We start from the raw sequence: 18,465 nt of genomic DNA on the forward strand, positions 1-18,465 counted from the left end.
GTTAGCCTCACATAGATAAGAAATACTCTAATGCACAAGATATCTCAGGCTGTACAACTGTAAAACAAGCCTTTGGGGCATGTGAGTATTGTTGCTCGGGAGCTGGGAGGAACATAAGTAGATGGCTAAGCCGCCAGTCAGTTTTGACGAGGAAATAATGCTGAAATAATGGGTGAAATAGTGTGTGTGTGTGTGTGTGAGTTTCGGTGTGGGGGATTGGGTGTGTTACAGCCACATTTGATCTTATCATGGGGTTGTTGATGTTATGATGTCCTGTATGTTGGGCTGGGCTTCACTCACGTTTCAGCCAATCAGATTGCAGGTGCGCCATATAGAAAGCCAGACTCCTGTCAAGTCACAAAGACACCACAGACACACGCACACACACGTAGCTTCAGTTGAAGACCTTGGTTAACCTTCTACTTTGTGTTCATCCCTTTGTTCTATTCCTCAAGGTAAGTGAACTCTGTGATTTTTCTGTGTGCTTATTTAACAGCAGACAGTTAATGTAACATTTGTAACATTACTCAGATGACATGGTTATCTAATGAAAACACATGGAGACAATGTTTTGTTTGAATTATGCCCAGGCTGTTAGAAGTTTGTGTTGGAGATATTTTCGGGTAATAGATACTGAAAGAAGAACCTGTTTGTGAACTGAAAGGAGGGTGGTTGGATGAGGTAGTGAGGCAATTTAAGGGGCTGGTAGACAAGTAGAGAGGGAGTGGTCTCTGACATTTCTAAATACTAAAAGGAAAGAATGTTCCATGATGTAAGCATGTTTGTGTGTGGTGTGGAGGAAACAAAGTGGACAGTGAACATGTCTCAGCATGATCTGAGTCTGACTGATGGTAAAACCTTAAAACATGTAGTTCATGACACACGTACGGGGACAGAGGTAGCGTTGAGGATGAGTGTCTGTGTGTGTGTGGGCGGAGGGGTGGGGAGCCACTTCTATGGAATCACCCATCACTATTCCACTTTTTTGAGCTGCCATCCTGAGCAAGCAGTTGAGGATCCTGCATGTGTGCACATGTGTGTGTTTTTGTAGTTTGTGTGTGATGGGGGCAGGTACATGTACAGGCTTGCAACAGACATATTTGAGTAACCATCGAGGGGTACTAAGTTAAACCTCCTATGGAGACACATTTACAAGATCCTCACAGCTTGAGGAGAATATTTGTCGAGTTTTTCTGTGTGTGGCCAGGAAAGGATTTTTAACAAGTTTCCTGTAAATGTAAAGGGTCTCATAAACATTTTCCTGACGACAGGATAACATGCTGTCTCCACATGGCTGCAACATGATAGTTACACTCTCTTTTTCCTCACCATTAACTCTCTGTCTCTTGTCTCACACACATTCTCTGTCTCTCCATTCCTCTCCGCCTCTCTCTCTCTCATCTTGCAGCAATCATGAAGGTGGCAGCTTTCAACATCCAGAAGTTTGGGACGAATAAGGTCTCAGACCCCCAAATCCTTCCCATACTTATCAAGGTACACGTTCTTGGTCATTGTCTTGTGATATGTTGTCTTTCAGTTGTGTTTACAGTTTACAGTTGTGTTGTGTTTAGTCTTTTTAAATAGCATGATTTTTTGTGTGAAATGTGATATAGCATGGCTGCCTGCATCATTTAGTACACAAGCATCATGGTTTCACGGAGAGAACAGACCAGTGACATGGAGACTCTGCTGCCCCCTACAGATAGTGTCTCGCTACGACATCATAGTCATCTTGGAGGTTGTGGATGCCAAGGGGAAATCAGTGAAAACCTTCTTGCAGGAACTCAACAAGTGAGTTGTTGTGGTTGTGAATGTTTTGGACCTCCAGATTGTGTGAGCATTCTTTAACATCAGTAAATGCAGACATACTGTATTACATGTGTTTATTTGTCATGGTCAACCTGTTCCTGCAGAGCCAACAAGGAGCATCGCTACACCATGGAGATCAGCACTCGTCTGGGCAGAACTAGATACAAGGAACAGTACCTGTTTCTCTACAGGTGAACGCTGACCTCTGGATCTATACCTGTTGGCCTACCAGTAGATGGAAGGATACTTTCCTTTGTTTAAAATTTGAACAATTCTTTTTTATTTACCCCAAACAATTAAGAAATTACATTTGTCAGATCAAATGTGTAACATAATGGACTATTGACAGTACATGGGAGCCACTTCTATGGAAGTCAGACATTAGTTTCAAGCACAGAATAACAGTTATTCTATGACCTGTATCTGAAACCTTCCTTGCCAACGTGCCTCTCCATTTGAAGGGATGATGTGGTGGATCTGATAGGCACCTACCAGTTTGCAGACAAACAAGCAGGTCAGGAGGATGCGTTTGCCAGGGAACCATATGTCCTCCGCTTCAAGTGCCACAACACTGGTAAGCAGCAACAACACAGGCCTCACTTACTACACAGTATATGGGATCAATTTTAAACAAACAAATGTGTGCGTGTGTTTCTCAGTGATGAATGACCTTGTGCTGATGCCAGTGCACACAAAGCCTGTTGAAGCAGAAAAGGAGCTGGACGAGCTGTACGACGTCTTCCTAGACGTGAAGCGCAAGTGGGGGACTGACGTAGGTGTCACCGGACCCTCATTACAATACAGTACTGTACATGGAACAGGCCTAAAGTACTTTCTTTTAGAAAAGAAAATTGTCTTTTTGCTTGTCATGTTTTCTCTGTCCACGAATATTTCAAGGTATTGTATGGGGTGTGTGTGTGTTCCAGAACATTATGATCCTCGGGGACTTCAATGCAGATGGCTCCTATGTCTCCAAGAAAGAAATGAAGCTGATCCGTATCCGCAGCGACAAGAACTTTCATTGGCTGATCAGTGATGATGTTGACACCACTGCAAATCATAAAAACGACCACACTTACGACAGGTGAGACACACCTATCCCAAATATTATTTTCAAATACTGCCAGATACTTGGAGCGTACTAGGAAAGTCCTAAACAGCCCCGCCTGGGGATTAATATACCCATGTACAACAAAACTGAATACAGAAGGTATAAACTCTGCTGTAAATAAAACCATACCTCTATGATCTGATAACTATAGATAGATCCAAAAACTCTTCTCTGCAACATGTGAAGATGTGTATATCACTTCAAACTGCTCTAACGTCCATCATCTTTTCACATCTTGCAGGATAGTGGTCTATGGAGATGACATGCTGGCTGCCGTTGTTCCAAACTCAGCCAAACCTTTCAACTTCCAGCAGGAATATGGACTGACTAATGCGCAGGTAGAGAAATACCACAAACCTGTCCAATCAACAAATGCTTGACAATGTTCTCAATCTTGGTGTGGTTTTTTATTCCTATGCTGAAGAGGTGACGCTCCATAGTTGAAGTGTCCCTGAAAGCGTCCTTAACAATATCATGTCATAAGAGCACCGTTTGGTCTATAAATTCACAAACCTGTTTTTTTCAGACCCTAGATGTGAGTGACCACTACCCTGTAGAGGTTGAGCTGAAGAAAAGCAAAAAGTCAAAGCGGTGAGAAGCAGCAATTCTATTTTTATTTGTCAATCTCCCACACTTTGATCAGGAAAATAAAAAATTAAACTGTACAAAAAGGAACAATTAACACGGAATTCTCCATTCACACACACTCTCACTGTTAGGCAAAATAATTTAGCCTGAAATTAACCTTTTAATGAATGCCTAACCTAAATGAATGCCTAACCACTATTAACATGTGGCCCAACCTAGAGGTACTAAGGGAGGGTGTCAGGAACCTGAAGACCAGAAATGAGAGACAGTAGAGATCATGGGGCAGACAAGAGGATGAAGACAGCCTAGATGGAAAAAAAAAAAAAAAAAAAAACCTGCGATGCATGTTTGAACAGTATAGGAATTATTTAGCTCATATACGCTTGTAGATTAGAAGACTTATTAAAAACAAGTAAGATTGAAAACTGATAATGAAAATGCGGTTACAAAACTTTATTTCAGAAGACCTGCTTTTCAAGGGGAAAGATTAAGGGTTATTTCATTTGATAAGTGTGCCTGGACCCAGGGGCAGCTGACAGGAGTGGGGCTGTGATTATCTGGGTAGAGACTGCTCTGGCACTACGTAGCCAGCCAAGGGTGTCTTTCACTTCACTTCTTCCCAGACTTCTTGATTCCTCCACCAGCTGTAAAACAAAACCCATACACAATTAGTAAGGTGAAACAGACACTTAGCCTGTAAACACTACATAGGCATCTGTAACTGGCAGCGCTGTCTTTCAAAACGGTTGGGAAAGTAGTGACAAATATTTAATTACATGGATCACATGACTTGGCACAAACACAACTGATAGGCTTTCATCGGCATTGTATAAAAAGGATGTATAAAAAGGCTGGCCACCTTTATTTTTGGTATGGCAGGGGCCTGTACTACGAATCAAGATCAACATGCTCTGGATTACTTTCAGTTACCCGGCTACACAAAGCCTAACAATCGCAATCAAGATAAGTTGTATCACTACGGCGGTTATCAACTCTCTAACTCAACCCAGATATTTCCAATCTAGAGACGCGTGCGCGTTCACATAAAGGGGCGGTGTTTGCACCGTATGTCCAATCGTAAACATGGACAAAATAAGAGTCGCACATTTCACGCAGGAGGAGCCGACAATAATCTTAGAAACTTTGTCTACTCCTCCTGCGTGAAATATTGTAATACAAACATATCAGGAATACAGACATATAATACAGACAAAAAGCAAGACAGTCGCTGTAAATGCGTAAAATACATGACTTATTGATATCCCTGCCCCAGGCACGAGATGTGACCATAATTACACTTGTGCATTCCATAATGTTAAACTTTTGTTGCTGTATTATTTTAGTTGAAAACCTGGCAGTGGCAAACTATCGTGGGCAAATAACAAATAAATATAAAAACATAAATCAAACCGGTAAGTAGCAGTAGGCTATACTTGCACATATTTTAAGGCCAACAAGTACAAGGCTTAATTGCCTGAGTCAGTCCCTTTTGTAGGCTATTGGTATACAAAGGGCCTATAGAACAATGAAATTGCTTGCAGCCAACAGGAAGACAAATTAGGCCAAGAAAACTGGAAGGGGCCCTCCTCCACAGGACTGGCCCTCTCCAGCAATCAGGGTCACCGCCTGATGGAAGGAGTAGAAGGGGGCTTTTCTTCAGACCCTGGTGGCAGCAGCTCGGACACCCAGGCATATGGACAGGGTATGTTTCAAGTAATCTACGTGACCGTGTTCATTCAACAATTATTTATGAATATTGTAGGAGTGAAATGTATTGCTGTTCCTATGACAGGAAATACAGTGGTGTTGCTGCCACCACCCACTGTCATCCCACTGTGCCATACAGAGGTAACAGTGAAACTAATAGTCATACGCCAGTATGTATGCCATATGCGGTTGCTGAATATTGATCAAATAGGCCATTTACTTTCTCAGGTGGAGGTCGTAGATGATCAGGAAACTGTGTCTGCCTGCTCAGAGAGCGCTTTGGGGGTACACTTTTGATTTTTTTTTTACCACTTGCAACACAGTGGGTGAGAGTGTGTGAACGTGTGGCTGTGATTGTCGTGTCTGTAATGACTTGCTAATGGTGGTGGTCTGAAGATGAGACACAAGTCCTTAAAGTGCTCATTTCAAATATGACTCAATTGATTAAACTTATGGTGTTAAACTCAGCAGGAAGAGGAACTTCTTCCTCTCCCTGAGCCTTGGGCCTCCACCTCAAGGCCAAGACAAAGACACGAGGTATAAGCAATGAACCTTGAAACACAGTAGTCAAATGGACACCTTCAACTTTCTACAAGTGTGCCTTGCAAAGGGACAATGTTCTTTATTTGTTTCAGGTTGGAGCAGACAATGTGAGGGCCCTGTATAAAAAAAACCTGGAGCTCGATATAGAGTACAAGAGGCTTTTAATTGAAAAAACAAGGCTGGAGATAGAAAAACTGGAATATGAGAAGAAGGTAGTACATGACTGAATGTATTAATGAATGACACTAAACTTACAGTTACACTGACATTTTTTTTCTGTGTTCCTAGGAAAGAGAGAACACATGAGGATGTATTTGTTTTGGTCTTTTTATACTTTTTTTTTAAATACTTTTTTGTGGCTCTTTGTCCCAAAGATTATTTTGTTGTGCCTTTGAGTCTTTTGTGGGGGTTTTCATTTTTATTTTAATGTCCTATTTATTGTTTTGGAAAAATGCTATACAAGTTAATAAAACATAAAAATTCAATGAAAGTCGTGAAATGATCATTTATTTAACTTGTTAAGAGCATTGCATGGTACCATACACGTTCTTTTTGGTTTGAAATGTTTTGGTCTAAAGAAACCCAAATTTCGGATATGGAAATGATTACAAAATGGGTCAAAGCAACCCAAGGACAACAGAAGGGGTTAAGGGGAGACACCCCAGTGAATAGGGATAACATATCAACATGATACCTCCCAGGGTTGATAACTAATATTAGGTCAAATATTGTTTTCATTACTAGTTTCCTGTAAATGTATGTTTAAATGAGCAAATGATGCATTAAGTTGTAAAATATTATATCATTTGCATACATGAACATAAATCAGAACATTGAATGAAGACAGAATGAAAATCCTTGTTTCATTTTGTCAACCTATTAGAGTCCAAAGTTTTTACAAAGGGCACTTTGGATATCTCTTTTTCATCACTCCATTAATCAGAATATGGTGGCAACAGCCATTAAAGAAAATCCGTTGCAAATTGCACAGCAGACCATGTTCTTGCTCAGGTTCTCCGCATCACTCACACTAAATGCTATGTATACAGTCTGGGACTGTGAGCGCACGGCTTCAATGTGTCGCATTGGCAACATACGGCTCAAGAAGCTGGCATAGATATGTAATTCCCTCTGCTGAGAATCTATATCTTTCATAAAGATACTCATGAGGGAATGCGAAAAGGTTTTGTCGGTCTCTAAATGTTCTGGCTCTTCTGAGCGCACCTCTCTCTCACTATCCGCGCACCAAGCTCCACAGGATCTTCTATGAACGGTGACGCCATTATCCTCAAGAATGAGTTAGTGGGCGGGGCTTTTATACCAGTTGATCTCTGATCTCCAACTTAACCTGCTCCCGACCAGGTTAGGCCTTCAGCATGTGTTACCATAGTGATCTACCCCGGTAACAAGTGATCCACCGTGGTGATACAGAAAACCCTGGGTTGAACCTGAAGTTACCTTGCTAACGCCAAATCTTGATTCGTAGTACAGGCCCCAGGAATTTAAGCAATCCTCATAATAATAACTGTCTCTGTCTCTTACTTAGTGGTCCTTTTCCTGCAGCTTTGGCCTTCAGTGCATCCATGGCTTTCTGATCCTCCTTCTGCTTCTGCTTGAAAGCTGCATCATCCTAGAGACATGGAGCAGGTAGGAAAGGTTACATTGGCATGCCTTGGGAGATTGACATGCTCGCCACTGCCAAGGACAAGAGCAGACTGCAGCATATCATTTGCACTGCTGAGAAGGTGATCGGCTGAAGCTACTGGAAAAAACAATGATTTGACATTCTTAGCATTACCTGCTATGCTTAGCATCCAATAGCCATGGAATTTAAATCAAACGTGTTTCATGTTGCCCATCTTACAATGACAGGACCTCATTTATAACATCCCTATGCAGGGTACTGATATGAACACTGGTTTCGGTGCTGTGTGGTATGGGGGATACGTACATCATCCACGTCCTTGTTCTGTTTCTTGGGCGCCTTCAGGGGCTTCTTTTTACCTCCTGCCAAACAATAATCATGAAAAATTACAGTCGCGACTTACACTGCAAGACAGTTAGGCTACTTTGCTTGATAACTAGCGAGTTAGCTAAGCAAATTACAACATTTTTCTCGCTATTCAATAAAATAGCAATTCGCGGTGTGAAACCCGATTAACTAGCCATAATGTCTTCATAATTAATTGGTTTGTCTCTTAAGTCAGCAGACACTTAATAATAGCTATCTAACCAGAGAGATTGTCATGCTTGATACAGAAAGATAGAGCGAGCCTGTTGTCAGTGGCAGCTGATTTAGTCAGCTTAGTCACTCAGTAACACTAGCTAGAGCTAGTGTGAGTTAGCAGTGTGGCTTGACAAGTCTCGGTTTAGCACTAGGCTAGCTCACTGATATTTCCATCTCAACGCGGGAATCCAATAACTATTAAACTATTCATATAGAATAACTCAAGTAGTCCACTCCTCACCTTCTCTACCAGACATATTTTCGATTGATTCCGGAGATAAAACCCACAAATTAAAGGGCTATTGTAGCCTACAACTTAGCAGAAGCTGCAGCGTGAGAGACACTAGACAGAGCAGGGTGAAAATATGACCCGGATACCTTCCCTTAATGCCATTAATAATGTTTGTTGAAACGACCTCATCACAGCAACACCCTTTGCGATCAACTACACACTACTTCACAATTATTTTGTTTATAGTATTAATATTCTAATAAAAAATGACTAAACATGTTACAATTTGTGGCGTGCAGTTAAAAAAAAATCTGAAATAAATAGCGTAGCTAACATTGACTCGGATGTTATTCCGTTGGGTTGGCGAAACGTAGGCTGCGCGCCAAAATCATTGTACTTTCCTGGCAGTAGTTGCTACATATTAGTTTGCATATCTATCTCCAATAGATGATTTATAAAATGACCTATTTTTCATAGTCTATTAACAGGGGGGTTTAAGCCAACGGTTTCATTTACAATGTAAAAGGCAAACATATTTTCCAGTGATATTGTAATACCACACAAATCCCTTCGCCCATGATTTACGCTACCAGAGCTCGGTCCAACCAAAGCCATCCGTGCCATTCGTCAGAATAACGCGAAAAAAACTCCAGGGAAACACTTCACGACACATCCTGTTTAAAAATGGCTGCGCCCTGATAAATGTGACTTGGGCAACATCAGTGCAAAGCATTAATGCAAACGGTTTTTAACTGAAGTAATTTTTTGAGCGTACAGGTATTTTGATATTTTACATTCTTGTAGCAATGAGATCTGATTTGACAGTGAATGGTGTATTCACAGATCTCGTTGCATTTCAATTGCAAGCTATGTACTGTGACAAGCTAGCCAGCTATTGAGAGAAGGTTAACTCTAACGATAGCTAATCCTACTGTTTGTGTATGTAATGCATAGAGTAATTGTAATATTCACAAACTTGCTTTTTTGTTGCAGGAATAAATTCCAACATGGTTCATCTATGTGAGTATTTTCGCAACAATTTAGACGAAGTAGGCGAATTGGTGTTTGTTGGCTACTACCAGTCGGGTAAATAGTATATGCTTTTTTTATAGACCGTACCCTGATTATGTGTATTTTCTCTAAACAGCATCACTTTTACTGAAAAAGTATCATGGTGGACATGTCGCAATTAGGCTGGCACTGGCTGGGCACAAACAGGTCAACCGACCGTTTTACCGCATCGTGGCTGCTTACAACAAGCGGGCACGTGACAGCAAGTACATAGAACAGTTGGGCACTTACGACCCCCTTCCGAACATATACAACGAGAAACTGGTCAGTTTCAACTTTGACAGAATCAAGTACTGGATTGGGTGTGGTGCACATCCATCAAAGCCTGTGGCGAAACTGCTTGGTGAGTACATTTTTCAGAATGTCCCCATGCCTTTCCCATAAATCTAATAGGTCTATGTGTATTAACATTATTTACATTTAGTCATTTAGCAGACGCTTTTATCCAGAGCAACTTTACAGTAAGTACATGGACATTCCCCCGAGGCAAGTAGGGTGAAGTGCCTTGCCCAAGGACAATGTAATTTTGCACAGCCGGGAATCGAATTGTCAACCTTCTGATTACTAGCCTGATTCCTTAACCGCTCAGCCACCTGACTCCCCCACATTATACATAATAACAAAACTCAACTCCTATAAACTTTCTAAGCTTTGGTAAATTCTATAGTATTAATACTTCTAGAGGATTAATGGTGTATTTGACAAGACTCATAATAAATTGAAGGATACAGTAAATTGTGGCCTTTAATTCTCTTCTAATTTGACCTGGGTAAAAACCTAGAATTTTACTTGGGTAAATGCCAAGAATATTATCTAAGTAATTACCTGAGTATGTGTATGGGTCATGTTGGGGTCTTTCACCTTCTCCTTTCTATCTGCAGGGCTGGCAGGGTTTTTCCCTCTGCACCCCATGACCGTGACTGAGGCAGAGCGCCGCCTGGCCCAGGCCCAGCTCACAGAGACCAGAGATGCGGCTGAGGGAGCAGAGAAGCAGCTGGAGCTCTGAGAGCCATGTGGAGGATGTGTGACTGACTGACCAACTATCAGGTGGGGATCAGGAACATTAAGACATTGATGATTTAGCCTCCCCTGCAACCTTAGACTGACTGGCTTCTTATATCAGCAACACGGAAAACAAGATATCTCTCATATTCCATCAGAATTGGTTGTGTGAAAACCCATTGGCAAATATTTGTGTAAGGTACTCTATTTGGTTTTATTAAACAAGCAAACTGAAAAGATGTAATTGTACAGTATGTTAATTTCAGCAATGTTTCATTGGGATAAAGGCATCTGCAAAATTAACACTATTTTTTTATTTGATTTATTTAATGAAATGGTAATTTCCTTGTTAGATCAACAAATTAAGCTTAACAAATCTCTCTCTTTCATCAGTGTCTGAAGAGAATCCTGGTCACGATGAACACTTCAAATTCAAATCTGAAAACTTGCAGTTGTGTCTCCTAAAGGCCAGGTTTCTGAAGTAGTATTTTGCTTTACTGCAAAAGATTAAGGAAATGATCTTGTACGAGTTGCTCAAAAAAAGGATATAAAGTTGATACAAAAAATATAGATAGGTTATCTGTTGGCTATACCTGACATGCAAACGTGGAACATTTTGAAATGTTTGTTTGTATTGACCTAACATAAAAGGTCATCACAGAGAAATTATTAAACCTATTGACTAAGCCATGTTCGTCAAACACGGTTGAATTATGAAGGAGAAAGGAATTTTAAGAGGGTGGTTTGACAGGGTGGGTTGAAATGCCTATTCATAGACTTAGACTTTGTATTTGAACATTGTGAACATGATAAAACGTTAACAAAGCAACCAATATGTATGTATATAAAACAACTTATTTGTGGGCTTTACCTGTTCGTGAGCAATGCTCTTCAGAAAATAATGCTTTTGTGACAACACTCAAGCATGGATTATTGTACCAGTCCTTTGCTTCTTCTTCATGTATTAGCTCTTCTGGACCTTTGTTATATCTCATCATTAAAAGACAAGCCTTGTGTTCCATGAAAATATATACAGTTACTGAGGGTGTTGTGTTTACCGTGGCATGTACATGTGTTAGAGGTTGAGACCTATGTTTCAAATCAGTAGGTATGGTGAAGCAGTTGTGTCGACCAATACACTTAATAACAGTTGCATAGGAGGAGACCAACAAGAGGAAAGTATGTGTGTGTTGGGGGGGGGGGGGGTATATTGAAGGAATCACAGAAATCATCATAAGTCATATATGGGTCCCATGAACAGGAATTAACATTAGTGTTGTTCATAATTGCTGTAGGGTTATATGATTAACAACGGCCTGGAGTATCTCAGGCCATTGCCATGGTTGTATTCACCTTCAACATATGTGTTGCTGCTTTTACGTGTGTGGTCTCGCTCTTAAGTACAAACAAAGTTCAAGTCCAAAGTTTGTGAATACAAAAAGTTAATCCATGTTTGATCCTTAAAGTCATCACAATATAAAAATTAAAAAAAAGAAAGAAGAAAAAGGTTTTAAGAGAGACTTTATTTAATCTTTTTTTTTTTTACAAACTTTTGTTAAAGCAAACATAGGTGGGGATTTCTGTTTAATGAAGACTTTATTTCATCTTGCCTCATCTTACTTCCTTTAACTGTAAAAGAAAAGTCAAAAGTTTTTACGGGCCAGTGCAACAACTAGAAAGAGTTCCTAGTAGTAAACTTTGTTACTATTGTTATTATTGGTATGTTAAGGGCTCTCACATGGAATTACATTAATGCATGTAAAAAGACATTTAACTCAGATTAACACAAGTTCATTAAGGAGGTATGTGAGGTATGTAAATAGGCTTAAATAAAATCCTTTTTTATGATAAATTCACAAGACAAAAAAAAAACACTTTACAAAAACATAATAAAACTATGAATGCATGGAACAACACTTATTTTTATTTTTTACTTAAAAGTACTTTTATTCGAGATCTGAAGACGATGCATTTTGACTGTCTAACTACATGGGTCACATTGAGATATTAACACAATAAACATAGTTTCATGGAGAGGAATGCTGCAACACAGTCAGTTACAGTCAATTGATGGTGTGTTCTCCTCCTTGAGTACACTCACAATAGCACCCTTAATAAAGGTAATCAGTTACTCACTATGCACCTTCATGTTGTATTAATAGTATGTACTGTAAATATGTTGATACTACCTAAATATAGTTTGAATGTTATTTGACTATTGAGAGATTGTTTGTGTGCTTATGCTGTACCATAAGTTGTATGGTACATGATTGTAACAGCAAAGTAACAATTATGTTCAACAAGCTTTTTGACATGAATTGTGAGCTGGATAAAATCAGACTGCGATATGTGTCAATAATCTTGACACACATAAATCCTCCCTATATTTACACTGTATAGATGCCGTAATTAAACACCAGGGTGTATACAGATACTGTTTGTATGTTGGTTTTGAATCACACATCAATATCGTTGATAAATTAACGTCCCTTAATCTATTTGACTCTCTGAAAGTCAGTTGTTCATAACACTGAGTATATACTGAATACAAGAATCACAGTGTTCTGAATGCCAAATCATGAACTTCAGTTGCTGTATTGCATATGCTAATCCCTGATCAAAAAGGATAACATGTATTGCTGTCCAAGCAAACTGATTACATCTGGATGTAGAACATGGTCAACATGTTAGGGCAATCCATGACTTGACAAATGCAACTTCTAACATTATCACCTGCAGATATTACAAGACAAACAACTTTTGAATGCCTATTCACAAAAACAGACCACTAGAGTGACTGTTTTGGTGTGCCTATTCAACTTATATTTAGACTTAGTATTTTTTGTTACAATCAACAGTCTATTATTTATTTTTCAATGTTTTCTGTGAATTCTAAAATAATTAGATTAAGTGCCATGCTTGATTGTATAACAATAAAAGATGGGCATTAAGTTAAATATATTTGATATTGGGTATTACATTTTGGATATGTGAACCAAGATACATAAGACATTTAATTTTTGTTTTAATAAATACAATTTCCCTGAGGAAATGCTTAAGCTAAATCAGAAATTGATAGATTTACAAGTTCAACATAATATATATTCAAAGTAAGAATGTATTTTTATTTTTACTATTTACAAATCTTTCCTTTACTCATTGACCATAAATCATGATGTAATATGTGTAACAACAGGCATATGACATATACAGTATTTGTCCAACTGGTTCCACTTTAGAAATCGGTCTCTTTCACTCTGACGTCAGTTTGTTCTGATCTTCAGTAAAGAAAAATATGAGAAGGGTGTGAGTAGATTACAAATTCCAGTAAACAGGAGTACAGCACCAACCCAGAACAAAAGTTTACCAAGGGTGCGCTACATCATTGCCAATCCTTCTTCCTCTTAATTTTATCACTGATGAAACATGGAATAATAACGCAATGCTGGTCTCCAAATAGGTCAAACAAAACACTGCACACATTCACAGAGGATAACAGCAAAGTGACAGTTGTGGAAACATATGGAAAGAATTGTCATAAGAAGAACAAAAAGACACAGCTGTACTTCTTGCCCTTTTTTGCCCTTGAATTTAAACTTAGTGCAAGAAGACACAGACATTGTCCTCTGAAACTGCAAGGTAGATATTCAACATCTAAACAGTTTGAAAGTACAATAAAACCAACATGAGGACCTTCAAAGGATACTGGAACTGGAGAAGATGGCTAACATACTTTATAATCGTCATGATTGTGATTGTGATCCCAGTATCTGTATTTGTTGCTCTAAAATTGGGTAAGTTTAACCTTTTAAAAGTTAAAAGTCTAAAAGAAATCAGTTAATTCTGTTGTTTTAATATAAAAGGCAGCCCAATAATGATCACTGTTAAAGAAAAAAATGCCAACTATCAGGTTTCAATCAAAAGATTTAGACAATTGATTTGAATATTGAAATGAAAGCTGTTGGTAAACTTATCTAACTGGGTCATTGCGATAATAACTACTAAAAGATCATTAATTTCTGTAACATTCATTATAAGCCAACGTTCAGAGCAGACAACATAAAGCTATTGTGTGGAGATATACCTCATTATTTCCTGTTATGAAGTCAGTATAAATGCAATAATACTATATGCCCATGCCACATTATTGTCTGTTTACACACAGTGATGCCAAACAGCACTGGAAAAAAGTACAAATGTCAATGTTTAGTGATAACAATATAAAAAAGGCAAATGTTTTCAATACACTTTGGGATGACTGTATTTGAGAAATTATAGCAAGACTTACTTCTGCAATTTAATAGAATACGATAGGAGTTTACATAAACACATTTTTTAATTAGTTCATTTAAATTAACAGGAAATCACAAGACACAAAGACAATCTGATGATGAATGGAAAAGCTTTGGGAACCTAAAGAATGATCAAAATCGAAAAGAAGACAATGTGGTGTTCAAAGAAAATAATCTGTTGAAAAGATCAAGACTTTTAGAATCAGTTTTTTGGGAGAATGTAACTTTAAACAATGCTTCTAAAATGTCACCTTCCAGTGTCAAGGCAAACTCTGACAATTTAAGCACTCCCTTACTGACTTCTACGAATCTTGAATCCGACTCCACCAGAGAGACTGAAGCATTGATTATAATTCCTTCCCAAAGCACACCAAACCTCACGACAACAGAGCCCGCAATGACTCCAGACACCACTCCATCCACCATGGTAACAAGATCGGATGAGTCACAAGTGACAACTAAAGTACTGACTTCCACTGAAATGACTGCAGAATCCAAACCACCTACGACAACCTCATCCTCTGTCACCTCAGCATTCACTACAAATGCAAGCATAGCCAACGAGACATCAAGTCCAGAACACACTTCAACCGACATGACTGCCCATACAACAGAAAGCACTGAGCTAACCCCCATCACCACATCTACCACATTCACACCAACCCTGTCTTCAGCAATGTCACCTGAGAGCAAAGTGACCACCTCAGATATCTTCAGCACTCAAGTAATGTCTACAGCTTCAACAAACCCCCAATCTGGCTCAACCACAGGGGATGGAAGATCAACTGAAATGCCAACCGATGGCACTTCCACTCTTACCTCAGAAGAACCTCAATCAACTCAAAATACCAGTCTAACTACCTTAGTGACAGTCTCAGACAGCTCGCAAGTCACAGCTGTTGTAACTGCTTTTACAATGTCACCTTCCAGTGTCAAGGCCACATCTGACAATTTAAGCACTCCCTCACTGACTTCTACGAATCTTGAATCCGACTCCACCAGAGAGACTGAAGCATCGACTGTAATTCCTTCCCAAAGCACACCAAACCTCGCGACAACAGATGCCGCAATGACTCCAGACACCCCTCCATCTACCATGGTAACAAGATCGGATGAGTCACAAGTGACAACTGAAGGACTGACTTCCACTGAAATGACTGCTGAATCCGAACCACCTACGACAACCTCATCCTCTGTCACCTCAGCATTCACTACAAACGCAAGCATAGCCAACGAGACATCAAGTCCAGAACACACTTCAACCCACATGACTGCCCATACAACAGAAAGCACTGAGCTAACCCCCATCACCACATCTACCACATTCACACCAACCCTGTCTTCAGCAATGTCACCTGAGAGCAAAGTGACCACCTCAGATATCTTCAGCACTCAAGTAATGTCTACAGCTTCAACAAACCCCCAATCTGGCTCAACCACAGGGGATGGAAGATCAACTGAAATGCCAACCGATGGCACTTCCACTCTCACCTCAGAAGAACCTCAATCAACTCAAAATACCAGTCTAACTACCTTAGTGACAGTCTCAGACAGCTCGCAAGTCACAGCTGTTGTAACTGCTTCTACAATGTCACCTTCCAGTGTCAAGGCCACGTCTGACAATTTAAGCACTCCCTCACTGACTTCTACGAATCTTGAATCCGACTCCACCAGAGAGACTGAAGCATCGACTGTAATTCCTTCCCAAAGCACACCAAACCTCGCGACAACAGATGCCGCAATGACTCCAGACACCCCTCCATCTACCATGGTAACGAGATCGGATGAGTCACAAGTGACAACTGAAGGACTGACTTCCACTGAAATGACTGCTGAATCCGAACCACCTACGACAACCTCATCCTCTGTCACCTCAGCATTCACTACAAATGCAAGCATAGCCAACGAGACATCAAGTCCAGAACACACTTCAACCGACATGACTGCCCATACAACAGAAAGCACTGAGCTAACCCCCATCACCACATCTACCACATTCACACCAACCCTGTCTTCAGCAATGTCACCTGAGAGCAAAGTGACCACCTCAGATATCTTCAGCACTCAAGTAATGTCTACAGCTTCAACAAACCCCCAATCTGGCTCAACCACAGGGGATGGAAGATCAACTGAAATGCCAACCGATGGCACTTCCACTCTTACCTCAGAAGAACCTCAATCAACTCAAAATACCAGTCTAACTACCTTAGTGACAGTCTCAGACAGCTCGCAAGTCACAGCTGTTGTAACTGCTTCTACAATGTCACCTTCCAGTGTCAAGGCCACGTCTGACAATTTAAGCACTCCCTCACTGACTTCTACGAATCTTGAATCCGACTCCACCAGAGAGACTGAAGCATCGACTGTAATTCCTTCCCAAAGCACACCAAACCTCGCGACAACAGATGCCGCAATGACTCCAGACACCCCTCCATCTACCATGGTAACGAGATCGGATGAGTCACAAGTGACAACTGAAGGACTGACTTCCACTGAAATGACTGCTGAATCCGAACCACCTACGACAACCTCATCCTCTGTCACCTCAGCATTCACTACAAATGCAAGCATAGCCAACGAGACATCAAGTCCAGAACACACTTCAACCCACATGACTGCCCATACAACAGAAAGCACTGAGCTAACCCCCATCACCAAAACTACCATATTCACACCAACCCTGTCTTCAGCAATGTCACCTGAGAGCAAAGTGACCACCTCAGATATCTTCAGCACTCAAGTAATGTCTACAGCTTCAACAAACCCCCAATCTGGCTCAACCACAGGGGATGGAAGATCAACTGAAATGCCAACCGATGGCACTTCCACTCTTACCTCAGAAGAACCTCAATCAACTCAAAATACCAGTCTAACTACCTTAGTGACAGTCTCAGACAGCTCGCAAGTCACAGCTGTTGTAACTGCTTCTACAATGTCACCTTCCAGTGTCAAGGCAACGTCTGACAATTTAAGCACTCCCTCACTGACTTCTACGAATCTTGAATCCGACTCCACCAGAGAGACTGAAGCATCGACTGTAATTCCTTCCCAAAGCACACCAAACCTCGCGACAACAGATGCCGCAATGACTCCAGACACCCCTCCATCTACCATGGTAACGAGATCGGATGAGTCACAAGTGACAACTGAAGGACTGACTTCCACTGAAATGACTGCTGAATCCGAACCACCTACGACAACCTCATCCTCTGTCACCTCAGCATTCACTACAAATGCAAGCATAGCCAACGAGACATCAAGTCCAGAACACACTTCAACCGACATGACTGCCCATACAACAGAAAGCACTGAGCTAACCCCCATCACCACATCTACCACATTCACGCCAACCCTGTCTTCAGCAATGTCACCTGAGAGCAAAGTGACCACCTCAGATATCTTCAGCACTCAAGTAATGTCTACAGCTTCAACAAACCCCCAATCTGGCTCAACCACAGGGGATGGAAGATCAACTGAAATGCCAACCGATGGCACTTCCACTCTTACCTCAGAAGAACCTCAATCAACTCAAAATACCAGTCTAACTACCTTAGTGACAGTCTCAGACAGCTCGCAAGTCACAGCTGTTGTAACTGCTTCTACAATGTCACCTTCCAGTGTCAAGGCCACGTCTGACAATTTAAGCACTCCCTCACTGACTTCTACGAATCTTGAATCCGACTCCACCAGAGAGACTGAAGCATCGACTGTAATTCCTTCCCAAAGCACACCAAACCTCGCGACAACAGATGCCGCAATGACTCCAGACACCCCTCCATCTACCATGGTAACAAGATCGGATGAGTCACAAGTGACAACTGAAGGGCTGACTTCCACTGAAATGACTGCTGAATCCGAACCACCTACGACAACCTCATCCTCT

At 40.6% G+C, this 18,465-nt stretch overlaps 3 protein-coding genes across 13 annotated transcripts; 2 read left to right on the forward strand and 1 right to left on the reverse strand.

The window, feature by feature from the left end:
• Positions 1-367: 367 nt before the first annotated feature.
• On the forward strand, positions 368-6,729 carry LOC136949006 (deoxyribonuclease-1-like). 11 transcript variants are annotated; one of them, XM_067243239.1, is made up of 15 exons: positions 368-455; positions 1,409-1,494; positions 1,703-1,791; positions 1,914-2,000; positions 2,271-2,383; positions 2,469-2,581; positions 2,736-2,893; positions 3,162-3,258; positions 3,447-3,511; positions 5,050-5,210; positions 5,301-5,356; positions 5,444-5,500; positions 5,684-5,752; positions 5,851-5,970; positions 6,047-6,729. In XM_067243239.1, the coding sequence occupies exons 2-15, from the start codon at positions 1,414-1,416 to the stop codon at positions 6,062-6,064; spliced, it is 1,284 nt and encodes a 427-aa protein (XP_067099340.1). In that variant the 5' UTR covers positions 368-455; positions 1,409-1,413; the 3' UTR covers positions 6,065-6,729. The 11 variants fall into 11 exon arrangements, 9 of the variants coding, with proteins under 9 accessions (XP_067099340.1, XP_067099315.1, XP_067099323.1 ...); XM_067243214.1 differs by having other exon boundaries at positions 5,050-5,356; XM_067243222.1 differs by having other exon boundaries at positions 5,050-5,356; positions 5,687-5,752.
• On the reverse strand, positions 3,513-8,355 carry tma7 (translation machinery associated 7 homolog). The gene is made up of 4 exons (XM_067243310.1): positions 8,227-8,355; positions 7,710-7,765; positions 7,301-7,388; positions 3,513-4,152 (listed from the first exon to the last, which is right to left on the reverse strand). Exons 1-4 carry the CDS (start codon positions 8,240-8,242, stop codon positions 4,118-4,120), a joined length of 195 nt encoding a protein of 64 aa, XP_067099411.1. The 5' UTR covers positions 8,243-8,355; the 3' UTR covers positions 3,513-4,117.
• A 536-nt stretch (positions 8,356-8,891) lies between these two features.
• Positions 8,892-11,319, forward strand: mrps16 (mitochondrial ribosomal protein S16). Its single transcript, XM_067238785.1, has 5 exons — positions 8,892-8,994; positions 9,211-9,237; positions 9,365-9,631; positions 10,170-10,335; positions 10,684-11,319. Exons 2-4 carry the CDS (start codon positions 9,225-9,227, stop codon positions 10,292-10,294), a joined length of 405 nt encoding a protein of 134 aa, XP_067094886.1. The 5' UTR covers positions 8,892-8,994; positions 9,211-9,224; the 3' UTR covers positions 10,295-10,335; positions 10,684-11,319.
• The last annotated feature ends 7,146 nt before the right edge of the window (positions 11,320-18,465 follow it).

This window comes from Osmerus mordax, chromosome 1, assembly GCF_038355195.1.
Source record: "Osmerus mordax isolate fOsmMor3 chromosome 1, fOsmMor3.pri, whole genome shotgun sequence".
NCBI lineage: Eukaryota > Metazoa > Chordata > Actinopteri > Osmeriformes > Osmeridae > Osmerus > Osmerus mordax.